Genomic DNA, 13,538 nt, shown 5'->3' on the forward strand with positions numbered 1-13,538 from the left:
ATGGCCGAGATGCAAGCGGAAGTCGACACGCTTTCGCCCCCTAGGGACGCTCTTTCTCTCTTGGTGGCTGGGCTCTCGATGGTGGCCTTCCATGGAGGTGGTGGAGGTGTGTTCCGCTCGCTAGTGGTGAAGGAGCTCTTGCACCTGCCGAATAGGGGGAGGGGTATTGGTATGTCTCTCAGGACCCTTTCTTTGTAGTCCGAGGGTGAGTGACAGTGGCGGGAAAGGGATGGGAGGGAGGGAGCAATCTCGTGCCTAGCCAGTGGCAAGGTGCAGGCCAGCGTGTGCCAGGCAGTTCGGTTTTAGCCGTCCCGGTGCACTGGTCTCTTCTCTGTGACGGAGTGGAAGAAAATTGGGAGGGCTTTTCGGATTTGGGCCTCGGTTGGTTTGGGGGCTGGTGTAAGGACCCCTGTCCCGGAGTCGTGCGAGGTGCAGAAAGCGGTGAATACGGACAGCCATGGTCTGCACCAGCGTTGGTGTGAGCTCGGGCAGGGAAGCGTTGTAGTGTAGCTTGATTGGACCGCCAATGAGCTGCGAAATGGCCTGGGAAACTTCGAGGACAAGGAAGAAACGATTGATATCCTGGGGCTTTAGAGGGGTGGTATGGCAGAACCTCTGGCCACAGTAGGGGGCGATGGGGGCCAGCCCTTTAAGGAAGCTGGACAGTTAGTAGTGTTTAAAGGCTGGAGAAATGGGGGTTTGTCGAGGGAGTTAATGCGTCTCTAGCTCACACATAGTGGAGGCCAATCCTTGCAAGTTCAAGCTCCCAGCTGGAGACCTGCAGGATATAACGGTGTGGAGCGGGTGAGATGGTACAGGTTAGATGGTGTACTAGTGGGGTGTGTTGGGTGATGTGTGTTTTGTCTAAGACAGGGTTTCACTGTAACCTGGCAGGATGCAACAAGAGATCCATCTGCCTCTGCCTTGTGAGTGCTGGTATTAAATCATGCAACACCACATTTAGCTTGCTTCAGGGTGTCATGACTCTAATGCTATTTTCATCCACAGGAAATGAAGGACCAAAAGCACTGGCCTTCATGGATAGGAATCATAAAGAGGCGATGGATTCATCCAGCCCAAGTATCACAAGGTGTTACTTTCTATCAGCCTGACCCTGTGTGTTCTGCCTTGTTATGTGTGAACCTGCCCTCTGTGTCAATGTCCAGCCCCTGTGCATTCTTTGGTTCTCTACCTGCCTCTTTATAGGCTCTCAGTACCTTAAATGTTCGGAAATAAACGATATGTCTGTACTTAGCAGGCGTAACCCTTTGTCTTTCAACCTGTTGTGTTGAAACACATGGAGATGTTTAGAGATGAGGAGAGTCTATGGCGAGCTGGGCATGGTGGTTTATGTCTCTAATTCCAGCATCCAGGATTGCTGAGGCAGGAGGACTGCAGCTAGCTCAAGGCTATTGTGGTCTATGTAGCCAGTTCCAGCCTGGCCAGGGTTACACAGAGAAACTCCATCTCAGACAAAATGAAATTCATGGTAGGCTTGGTGAGTTGGCTCATGCCTGTAATCCAGGAGCTCGGGAGGCAGACACAGGAAGCTCAGCAGCTCTAGGCCAATCAGGCCTAGAGATCTTAATGTTTTACATTTACTTGCTTATATATTTATTTTGAGTGTAGAATTATGGAGCACAGAAGACAGCTTAGGAGAGCTGATTTTCTCCTTCCACCATGTGGCTCCCAGGGGTTAGCCTCAGGTGTTCAGGCTTGGCACAAGCCCCAGGCCTTGTCTTTGGTTTCTGAGATTGTCTTTTTTTTTTTTTTTAAACTTACTTAGGTGTATCTCTTGTGTATATACACATACAGTGGGTTTCCATGAAGGCCATAAGGCATCTGACCCCCTGGAGTTGCAGTTATATTAGTTTGTAAGCTGTTTGACATGGGTGCTGGGAACAGAACTCAGGTCCTCTGTAAAATTAGAAAGCCCTCTTAATCACTGAGCCATTTTTCCACCCCCTATAGAATTTTTTCATTTACTTTTTTTTTTTATTGTTACACATGGGCTCAAACTATGTAGTGCTGGCTAGTCTCAAAGTCAGAGGTCTGTTTGCCTGGACGTTCCAGGCCACCAGGATTTAAGACATACAACCAGTAAACCCCTTTTTACTGTGTACATGTGTCTACTAGCACTGTGTGTGTGCATGTGTCTACTAGCACTGTGTGTGTACCTGTGTCTACTAGCACTGTGTGTGTACGTGTGTCTACTAGCACTGTGTGTGTCCCTGTGTCTACTAGCACTGTGTATGTGTCTACTAGCACTGTGCTTACACATTTCTCCTTAAGTTAGTCTGGGGTGGGAGCAAAAGAGATGGGCCTGGTGGCACACACTTTTCTCTGAGTTCAAGGCCAGCCAGGGTTACACAGAGAAACCCTGTCTCAAAGAAAGGGAAAAAACTAAAAACAAAATACAGCAAAAACCTTCCATATCTTGCCCCCTCAACTCCCTGTGAAGTTGTATCATGAAACAGTCTCCACCCCACCCACATACACTCCCGCAGCCCTGCTGACTAAATGAACAAACAGCACCGTGAGGTCTCAGAAATAGTAATGACCTAGCCATCTGACCTACTAGCACCAAGGGCTAGAACCTGAGAAGCACAGGGGCCTTGGGACATTAAAATGAAGAGATCCAGCCTCCTATCAACAAGGTCAGCAAAGTCCAGAAAGACCTCCTCCTGCAGCAAGTCTGGTCCAGGGCTCCAGGATTTAAGTTTTGACCCAGGACTTGGCTCACCCAGTAACCCAGGCTGGCCTTGAACTCACAGCAACCCTTTCCTCAGGCTGTTTACCACCTCCAGGCTAGCTCTTCGCTACAGAGCAAGTGGTGATCCACACCTGCAGGCCTAGCATGGGGGGGGGGGGGAGGCAGGATCATCAAGGTCATCTTCAGCTAGGAGTTTAGGGATGCAAGAGACACCACCTTAAAAACTCAAACCCTAAATGAAGTGTGGGTGTGTACAGGGGACACATACACAGAATTAAAACAAAAATAGGCTACATAGCAGGCATCTGTAATCCCAGGTACTTGGATACTAAGGTAAAACAGAAATGTTTAAGTTGATGACCTGCCTAGACTATGGTGAAATAATTAACAAAGGGCTAGTGCTGCAGTGCTGAGTGAGTGTATATAGACATGCACACAATGTAATAAATGTCATGAAGTCAAAGAGAAACCAAGATGTACTAGCATTTCCTGTTGTTGAGTCCTAGTTTATTCTTTTTTTCCCCCCCAAGACAGAGTTTTTGTGTAGTTCTGGCTGGCTGGCCGTCAACTCAAGAGACCCACAAGCCTCACCTCCTGAGTGCAGTGATTAGAAGCCTGTGCCATCACTGCCAGGTGCTTGGTATTGTTTGAGTGAAATTTAATCATCCTTATCTCCTTCTTGGGGAATAAGGTCTATAACTCTCTTCAACTGGGTGGCACTTGCTTTTGGGAAGCAGACACAGAGATCTCTGAGTTTCAAGCCAGCCAGAGTTACATAGTGAGACCCTGTCTCAAACCAGCAAACGAGGAAACTGAGGCATGTCACGTGGTATGGCTATTAAGGGCAGGTTTGGGGAGCAGCTCACCCAGTCTTTATTGTCACTATCCTCTCAATTTGCTACAAACCTAGCCTGGCGCTGCCAGCTGCCCAGAAGTCTGAATCCTCTCGATACCTACAGCAGCAAGCCAGCCGGCAGGGCTGTGGAGCTTGAAGAGGTGTGTTAGGGTAAGGCTGTGGAACCCTCATCTTTTCTAGCTGCTGCTCCTCTCTACTCAGCAAGTGACCATGGACCACCAGGATCAACAGCTGGAAATGGTGTCTGGGAGCATCCAGGCCCTGAAACATGTCGGGTCATGTTGGGGAGGAGTTGGATGAGCAGGGTATGTGCAGCCAGGGCTTAGGGGACATGCCTCTGGCTTCTCTGGTGTGCAGGGGCTGATTCCACCTTGGTATTGGCAATGTATTGGATACCTTTACTCATGAACTAGACCACAGTCTCTGATAGATTGGGTCCTCAGAAAGATGGCTAATGTGCCCCACGTGACGAGTGGTGAGTTCTTGTAGGGTAGGTAAAGCCTGGAATAGGGGTAGAAGGCAATTACTGGTGCCATCCTCTTGATTTCTGACCCCTTTGTCTTCAGACAAACCACACTACAACACTGTAGTGTGGTTTTCCTGGTCCTGATTCTACTCCTTTCTCTGATTTGGGATGTCCATGTCCCCTGGACTGAACCTGAACAAACTGACCCAAGAATCTCTTCCATAGTTAGTAGGACCTTTAGGCCTTGGGTTGAAACCTGAATTTCTGCCACTGGTCTTGATTCAAGTGTGATTTGGGAAGACCTTGTACGAGCTCTGCCCAAAGCCGCTCTCCTTCACGCCTTCTAATCGTGCCAATAGAAATAAAATTTAGCATAAATCTATGTACCATACAGTGTTGACTCAAGCTTTGGATCATCTTTTGGGTGGCTTTTCTAAGCTTCCTGCTTACTCTCAGGGACTCAGGTATCTGTGTATGTTGGGAATTGAAGTGCCTGTATTTGATACAGAAAAGATTTTGTTCTTGTTTCTTAAAAAAAAATCGATTGTTAGTGTGTAGACACATGTTCCATGGGGCATGTGGAGGTCAGATGACTTTGTGAAGTGAGTTCTTTCTTACCTCTACATGGGTTCTGGGGGCCTAAGACAGGACACTAGGCTTGCATATCAAGTGCCCTTTTCTGATGAACCATCTCACTTGTCTCATACCCTACTTTTTCTTTTTTTAAAGTTTTTACTTGCATTGGTGTTTTGCTTGCATTTCTGAGTGTGGGTGTCAGATCTTGGGAGTTACAGTTGTTAGCTGTCACGTGGGTGTTGGGAATTGAACCTAGGTCCTTTGGAAGAGCAGTAACTGCCTTCTCTCCAGCCCCCTCAAACACTATTTTCTGAGAGAGTATGGACTTTCTTTTCACCACACCAAAATACAAGCTCCTGGTCTCAGTGAAACATGGCATTAGAAGGTAAAAGAGTCACAAGTCATAGGCCAACCTAAGCTGTTAGGGAGCTGTTTCATACACCACAAACCAAGCCACCCTCCTAATCCCAGGCACTCCTGGGAATAAAAAAAAAACTTATGTTTAATTATTTTCTCAAGAATGTACCTCCACAGACACACTCCTCATGGACAGGTGTGGGCTTGGGCTAGTCTGAAGGCACAGTGAAGGCCAGTGACCTGAGGAGACTTGAGCGCTAAACCAACTTCCTCTTTAGACAGACTCTTGCCATGCAACTAAACTCCCAATCCTCTGGTTTTCAATCCCCCTGGGTATGAGTCACCACTGTTTCTCCATGCTTCTTTGTTCTTTGGGCCTTTCTTGGGCCCTGGGACCCAGTGTCTTCTGCATGCTCCTGCCTAATTTCCAGCTACACTTGTGATCTCAGGCCAGACTGTAGTTTGGTGGCAGCACAAGGACCTCAACATATGGTAGACTGTCAGAAGCCAGGTGTTTACGTGGATGGGTGGCCAGCATGTCACTCGCCAGTGAGCAGAGCACAGCAGGGCTGTTACAAAGGCGTCTTGTTTATTCTTATCAGCATCACTGACTCTCAGGGTTCACATTTCCCAACACCGCTCCTCTCCGTACAGTAGTTAATGTGCAATCTCACTTGTGGGCCTGGGAAGGGTAGGGGCTTGGCTCTGGGTGGGAAGGGCATTGGCACTTCACATGGGCCAGTGGGTGATGGCTGTCCCCATGAGAGGCGTGGATGGGTGGGAGGGTAGCCACTGGGTTTGCCCCTAGTTGTCTTTCCTGTTAGGTGGGTTACTTTTTCACTCTCCTGGGTGCTTGGGGTGGGAGCATGCAGCTCTCAGGAGGGCAGAGCAAGCAGCTGACCGCCAGAGGAGGGGCGCAGGGGTGGCTCCTGAGGTAAGGCACAACCCTGTCTTTGGCTCTCCTAGTGAGTAGTTTTCTCCCCTGCACCCCTGGCTTTATACCTCCCCCACCCCAAGCCCCGGGAGTCAGGGCCACCTCCTGAGGTGCTTGGAACCAATGGGCTCTGCTGCCCACTCTACAAGACCTCTCAGTCCCATGGAGCTGCCCCCTTACTAAGCCTGGGCAGGGAGCACAGCCTGCCCTCACCATGGCCAGGCTCAGCTGCTTGCCAAGTTTCCAGGAGATTGTGCTTTGGGATCTTCGCTGGGGGAGGTGGGACAACAGGCCAGGACAAGGGTAGAGGGAGGGGGTATGACTAAGGTGCTTGTGCTTTAGCTAGGGGTGTCAACTCCCCTCCACTTGGTCACCCAGGGCTAAGGTACTGGGGGCCAAATCAGACCCAACACCCCACCCTCACTATCAGATGTTAAGAGGGACCCTGGCAGATTAGAGGGTGCTGCTGGCCTGGAGGCAGGTCTCCAGATCTAACTCAAAAGGCTCCATCCCACCTTCTCCAATTCTGCAACTCCTTGCCTCTGAAGAGGCAGCTAGAATGCAGAGTTGGGGAGAGGGAGGGAGGTCAGGGCTAGAACAGAACCAGTGAGATGGTGAAATGACATTAATGGAGGGAGTAACAGAAACCCTGTGCTCACATATTGAACTCAGAAACCCAAGAGCTTGCTCCTGGAGAGTTAAGAGTGGAACGGAACGGCCAGAGAAAGCTCCACAAACCACCAATAATGGATGTGGACCCTGCCCTGCCTCATCCCCCAGGAGTGGGCTCAGCCAACTGGGACCTGTGAACACCCTTAAACTGTAGTCCTGGGGGAGAGGAAGCTGGTTGGATCCACAGGAGTCCTGGGGCACTGGGACTGGGCCCCTGTGGAAACATGCACCCACATTCCATACACACACACATTCAGTTTTCCCTGCATCCTGCCTTCCACAGCCCAGGGACCCAGGGGACCTCAGACACATTGCCATTGATTTGAAAAATAAAAGGAAATCTTATACTTCAATATTTCATTCGCTAAAAAAATGTTTCAAAAAGTTATGTACAGGGGGTGGGGGCTGGGAGCCCTGCCCAGGGTCGGATGGGAGAAGGGCAGCAGCCTCCCAGCCTGCTCCCTGGTTCCGACCCTGGTCTTGCTGCCTCTTGATCTTCATGTTTTTAAAAGCAAACACTCTACGCACGCACACACGCACGCACGCACGCACACCCACAAATTCTGCCAGACTGGAAACCTGTCCTGAGACTCTCGTCTGCCCACAGGAGCACTGCTCTCTTAGAACCAACCTCTTGGGCTGAGGGGACCCACAGAGGCAGAGCAGGGTGGGATTAAGAGGGGTATGATGGAGGCTGCTACAGAGGGTCAGTTTTAAGAATTTCTCTAAGCCTTTTGGGCTTGTTTCCTCAGCTGTAAAGTAGACAGTCCCTCTTGGCCTCACCTACCCCAGCCCCAAGGTGCAGGGACAGACGAGAGGGACAGGAAGGCGCTTTTGGAGACATGGAAGCACTGGGGGTGGTGGTGGGAGGGGTCCTGAGAACCCCTGGGCCCATGGAGTCCCAAGCAGACACAGTGAGGGGCAGGCTCTTCTTGAGCTCTGCCCATCCCCTAGCCGGGCCTGGTGCTGGGAAATGCCTAAGAGGAAGGGGAACCAGGGCTCCCCATGAGTGTTGAGGAAGGTCACAGATCCCACCTGATGCCTGTCCTCTCTTGACCCAGCCCAGCTTGCTTTGGGGAAAAGGTGTGGGATGACAGGGAGGCAGAGAGGCTGGGAGCATGCAGCACCCCCTGCAGGTTCTGGGGACGACAGACAGTAGCTCGTGACTAAGGTGGTGGGGGTATGTGTGTGACAGGAGGGGGAGTGTGACATCCATGGGAGGGTCCTAGGCGGTTACTGGAGGACCTCCTCTGAGGGGGCTGTCTGTCTGTCTGGAAGCTGTATTCTATGCCCATCATGTTCAGCTCTTTCTCACTGTCACTGAGAAAGCTGCTGTAGGTGCCGCCCTCTGCTAGGTGTGGTGGCTTGGCTTTGGTCAGCCAGCTACTGCATCCTGTTAGAGGGCATGGAGTACCTCCTCACAGGTCCTGAGGAGGGACAGACAGTAGATCGTGACCAGGTGGTAGGTGGGGGTATGTGATAGGAAGGGGTGTGTGACATCCTGTAAGGGGAGGGGTGTCACACATATGTTACTGGAGAACCTCAGCTGAAGGGCCGGCCTCGCCATCGTGGCTGGCTGTCTCGAAGCTGTGTTCCATGCTCATCATGTCCGGCTCTATCTTGCCAGTGTCGTTGATGAAGCTGCTGTAGCTATCACCCTCCACCAGGTGCAGTGGCTTGGTCTTGGGCAGCCAGCTTTTACGTACCACTCGGCGGGCATTGGTGCACATGTCAGCTGCAATGGCGTTCATCTCGCTCTCCTTGAAGTTGGGGGCGAAGTTCTGGCAGTAGTCTGTGGGAGTAGAGCAGGCAGCTCGGGCCTAGACTCCTCCTATTAAGTCTCGTCCAGTGAATACCACTAACTACACCAAACTTTGCTGCCTACCTGGGTGCCCACCCACTTAGGGACATGTAGTGTTCTAAGATTCAGGGCCTGGGAGACTGCCAATGCAAACCTAGGCATCCCCTGACAAGTGGCTGCCACTGCCACAGACTTGCCCTTTGATAGGTTCTGGCTCCCTCAATCTTCTCTCGACTACCATGGACTTGAGATCCTCCTCCTTGACAAAGGCACTCAGGTCCCTTCCATACTATATGCCAAATGTGAAAAAGAAACCTCTTTCTCAATAAGCCACAAGAGAACCTCAGAAGCGCCCCCCCCCACTTTTCAATGTGGTTGTAGCTGACCTTGAACTCTTGATGTTCCTGTTCCAGCCTCTTGAGTGCTATGAGTGCTAGTCAGAACACCCCCTGACCTTTTGGTTTTTAAAGACAGTATTTCTCTGTATAGCACTGACTATCCTTGAACTCACTCTGTAGACCAGGCTGGCCTCGAACTCACAGAAATCCACCTGCCTCTGCCTCTGCCTCCTGATTGCTGGGACTAAAGGAGTATGCCACTGCCAACCCAGCCAGAACCCATTCCAAGTTTTAAAATGTATCATTATTTGGATATGTGGCAGAGAACAACTTGTAGGAGGGCTGCAGGGGATCAAACTCAGGTTGTTCAGTTGCTGAACCACCTCTTTGGCCCCAGACACCCCACCCCCTTTTTTGAACCAGGACTATGTCTCAAAAAAAAAAAAAAAATCCAAAACCAACCAACCAACCTAACCCAATCCCACCCATCCGTCACGTCAAACATTGAAGGAAAAAACAAAAGCCCTCTGAACAGTGGTGGTCTTTAATCCCAGCACTTGGGAGGCAGAGGCAGGCAGATTTCTTGAGTTTGAGACAAGCCTGGTCTACAGAGCAAGTTCCAGGACAGTCAGGGCTACACAGAGAAACCCTGTCTTGAAAACCACAAAAAACCAAAACAAATCCCATCTGCCAACCCTAGGCCCCGGCAGAACACTCACACTTGACAGCATGGAGGACGCGACTGTCTAGCGGCTTGCGTCTGGGGTCATTGGTGGAAGAACGGATGCCAGTGCCACAGCTATTGGCCAGTGTGTTCCTGGAGGTGGGGTAGAGGTATGGAGGGCATCAGCGTTCCTAGTAGAGGTGTGAGAGAATCTGTTCCTCAACCTTGGGGTTCTCAGGTGTATCTTACCGATCAAAGAAAGATGCCAGGAGCCTCCGCAGCAAGACCTTGTGCCTCGTGCCTGCACTGACGTGGCAGTTCATGAGCTGTGCCCTTGTGATGTACACATTGGTGCCTAGTAAGAAAAGTCATATGATCTGGACCCAAATCTCAACTCACTTAGTCTGAATACCCAAGTGTGCCATAGCCACTCTGACTCTGAATACACCTAGGTAGTGGGTACAAACAAGATGGCAGAGGCCCAAAAAGACTCACACCCCTAGGTCCCTATTGCAGTGAGCCCCAGACTTATGGCCCAGCCACACCTCTCCCCACTAGCTCCTATGACCCAAAAACCTACAAACTGGTCTTTGATAAGAAGCAAATCAATTTATCTTTCCTCCCTTTCCCTGCTCCTTTCTTTTTGGTTGAGACAGGGTTTTACTATGTAGCGCAGGCTGGCTTCAAACTTTGAATCTAGGATCCCAGATGTATTCTACCTCCCCTGAAGACTGCCTGGTACCACTCTCCTTACCCACCTCCCTTTTGTGATGCTGAGAATAAAACTTGGGATCTAGCTGGTCAGTGCTGGCACATGCCTTTAATCTCAATACTTGAGAGGTAGAGGCAGGAGGATCTCTTTGAGTTCCAGACCAGCCTGGTGTACAGAGTAACAGCCAAGGCTACACAGAGAAACCTTATTTAAAAAAAAAAAAAAAAATCCAACAAAACTTGGGATCTCTCTAGCATACTGGTTCTGTACACTGAGTCATACCCCACCTTAAGCTCAACTAATCTTTTTGACTCCTTTTTGAGACAAGGTCTCATGTATCCCAACTAGTCTCAAATTTGCTGTATAACCAGGCCGACCATGATCTTTTGACTCATCTGCCTCGATCTCTTGAGTGTTGAAATTATAGATGTGTACCATCATGCCAAGTTCATGTAGTGCCTGGTATGGAATCTAGGGCTTTATGTAAGCTAGGTAAGGAGTCCCCAGACCAAACCCATCTAATTCAACACTTCTCATCAGGACAGCTGCTACCAACTGCTGTCCAAATGGGAACTGAGGATGTCAGCTGCCCTGAGACACATAGGTAGACTGCTAGTTTGTAATGACCGTGACATGAGACCAGAGGTTGCAGAGCCAAGGAACTGGAGGGATTGAAGCACAGTCAGCACACCTGTCACAAGCTCCAGCTTCTCAGAGGGGTCACCTTCATCATAGAGCTTTGGGTGGCAGCGGTTGCCAATCTGGTTGATAAGTTCAGCTGGGAGAGATGCCAGGTCTTGTCGCACCCGGATGCGACTTCGGGACTCAAGGACCACCTGCTCAGGGAGGGCTTCTACTTTCTCAGCTGTGGAAACAGGGGCAAGCGTATTCATATCATACACATACACACACACACAGACACACACACACACACACACACACACACACACACACACACACACACACGAGTGGCACTCACCTGACTGACCAACGTTCAGCATACTGTACATGGTGTACATATTGCAGATCTGACGGTACTGCTCATCTGTACCCTCTTCACCTGCATCTTCTTCTTCATCCTCCTCATTGTGGTAGGAGCCAGGGCTGTCACTGGTGTAAGCACTGGAGGTACCTGGGCTGGTCCGCTCTGACATGCTGGGTCCACTCACACATCCCCCCACTGCAACCACAGCCACTGCTGCTGTAGCTGTGGCCACTGAGACTGGCTGGGGCATCCGGTTTGGGGCCAAGTCTGGTGTGGAGAACTTGGCCATCTTGCGGCTGCCATTGTTGCTACCACTGCTGCCCGCCTCCTTCTGGCTGCTATCCCATAGCCTCTTGGCCATGGGCGTGCATTGCACAGAGTCCAACTCCTGTTCTGTCTTGACCCGTGACACAAGGGGCAGTGGCGTGCTACAGGCTGGCCAGCCCAGTGTCTGAGCTACAGGGCTCTGAGGCTCTGAGGATGGGGCCTCCTCCGGGTGCAGGCCCTGGGAGTCGCAACTTGGAGAGCTAACTTTGAGGAAGAACTCGGTGCCCTTCTCCATGATCTCCTGGATCTGCAGGAAGCCGGCTGTGTAGATGAGCAGGAACTGGTCCCCCATGTTCATGCTCAGCCGGCCTGTATAGCAAAATGTGAGGATCTGCTGGAATGACTGTGGCTGCACGGCGGCTGGCAGTTCCACCACAGCACTGCGGCTGCTGTTGAATAGGTCCCGGAAGTAGGAGCTGCTGGCGGCCAGCACAGCACGGTGGGCCTTGAAGGCATGGCCCTTAACCACCACTGACACATCACAGTATAGTCCCTGCAGCCGCTGCTCATTGAGGCACTCAAGGATGCTGTTGCCAAAGTTTGGAATCTCCATCTGCAGGGTCTGCGCCATGGCAGCAGCTGCATGAGGACAGGAGACAGACACTGGACAGGTCAGACGGCAGAAACCAACATAGGCCCTGCCCTGTCTTGGCAACCTCCCTTCCTACATGAGAGCTTGTGGGAGTCACAACAATATTCACATGGTAAAATCTGTGATATATCTAAGAATGTCAGTGCCACTTCCACTTCCTGTCCCCACACAGCCCTGCCTTTATGACATAGTCATCCCATGGGTATCTGCAGGATACTGACTGGTTCAGGGGCACTATAGATACTGGAGTCCACATCCACTCAAGCTCCTCTGCTTTCTTGTGCTAGGCAAGTGCTCCACTACCAAGCTTCTGGGTTTCATATTACTCAGCTGGCCTCAGAGACTTGGTCCTCTTGCCTCTGAACTTGGGGTTACTGATGTGACTCCATATATTTTAAATGATCTCTAGAGGACTTATAATACCTGGTTCAATATAAGCACTATGTAAATACTTTCCATATTCAAACTACTTGTCTGTTGGAGACAAGTTTCCTGTTAGAGCTGACCTAGAACTCAGGGCACTCCTCCTGCCTCAGTCTGCAGATTGCCAGTATAATAGGTGTAAACCATCATACCTGGATTTAAAAATGTTCTGGGCAGGGGCTGGAGAGATGGCTCATCACTTAAGAGCACTTTTACTCCTGCAGAGTTTGACTGCAAGCATTCATACAGTGGCTCATAACTATCTAAAATCCTAGTTCCAGGGGATCAAACAAACAGGCATACATATAGGCAAACATCCTTATACATAAAATTAAAAAAAACACAAACAAACCACATTTAAAATGTTCAGGGCAGTGCTGGGGATGGAATCCAGGGTTTTACATAAGCTGGACACATGCTCTACCACTGAGTTTCACCATCAAAGGAACTCTTTCTGGATCTATGGTTGGTTGAATGTGAGGATGTGGAACCAGCAGACACTGGGAGCAGATAGCCAAGATCAGTCTCTTGCACATGAGAGGACACAGGTATACTGCACCAACATTCTTACGTTCTATTAAAAATGGCCACTGGCATATCTACACCACTGTCTGCAGCCCAGAATATGACCCTTGGTACTCATTAATCATGCTGCTAGTCACCATGGAAACATATATTCAAACCATAATGCAAAACAGTTGTCGCCTCATACTGTAAGGCTTGAAAGCAGAAACAAAGCAGGTAAAAGGCTGGGGTGTGTGAACAAGGCTCTAAGTTCAACCACTTCCATCCCCACTCTAAAATAAGGCAGGCAGTACCAACGGTGAGAACTCTGAACTCTTATACAATCTGGTGAGAACATAATATGGAGAAAGCACTTGGGAAAAGTCTCAAGATTCTTCATATGATAGGAAAAAGCCAGATTTTAGAAGGACCATATGACATATGACTCCATTTATATGAAATACCCAAAACAGGCAAATCCATTAAAACATAAAACAGATAGTTGCAAGGAGCTGGGAAAGAAGAAACGGGTTTGCTTAGAACAAAGGGAATGTGTGCTTATTCTTGGTGTAAGGAACTATCACTTTACGTTAACAATGAGCAGGGCTGGATGGCTCA

General features: G+C 50.0%; 2 protein-coding genes across 2 annotated transcripts in view; one reads left to right on the forward strand and one right to left on the reverse strand.

The window, feature by feature from the left end:
* On the forward strand, positions 1-6,888 carry Stx10 (syntaxin 10). Its single transcript, XM_087900638.1, is given in 5 exon segments — positions 1-126; positions 307-587; positions 738-804; positions 3,750-3,838; positions 3,840-6,888. Coding segments are annotated over 5 exon segments (657 nt in total). The 3' UTR covers positions 3,934-6,888.
* Nacc1 (nucleus accumbens associated 1) overlaps positions 5,539-13,538 on the reverse strand; it is an 18,470-nt gene continuing 10,470 nt past the window's right edge. Inside the window, exons 2-6 of the mRNA XM_085682201.2 lie at positions 11,069-11,980; positions 10,781-10,954; positions 9,627-9,732; positions 9,433-9,530; positions 5,539-8,366 (exon numbers count right to left, since the gene is read on the reverse strand). Coding sequence (XP_085538327.1) covers positions 8,104-8,366; positions 9,433-9,530; positions 9,627-9,732; positions 10,781-10,954; positions 11,069-11,972 — 1,545 coding nt within the window. The 5' untranslated portion in view covers positions 11,973-11,980 and the 3' untranslated portion in view covers positions 5,539-8,103. The remainder of the gene's footprint in view (positions 8,367-9,432; positions 9,531-9,626; positions 9,733-10,780; positions 10,955-11,068; positions 11,981-13,538) is intronic.

Source organism: Myodes glareolus, chromosome 22 (assembly GCF_982192425.1).
Source record: "Myodes glareolus chromosome 22, mMyoGla1.1, whole genome shotgun sequence".
NCBI lineage: Eukaryota > Metazoa > Chordata > Mammalia > Rodentia > Cricetidae > Myodes > Myodes glareolus.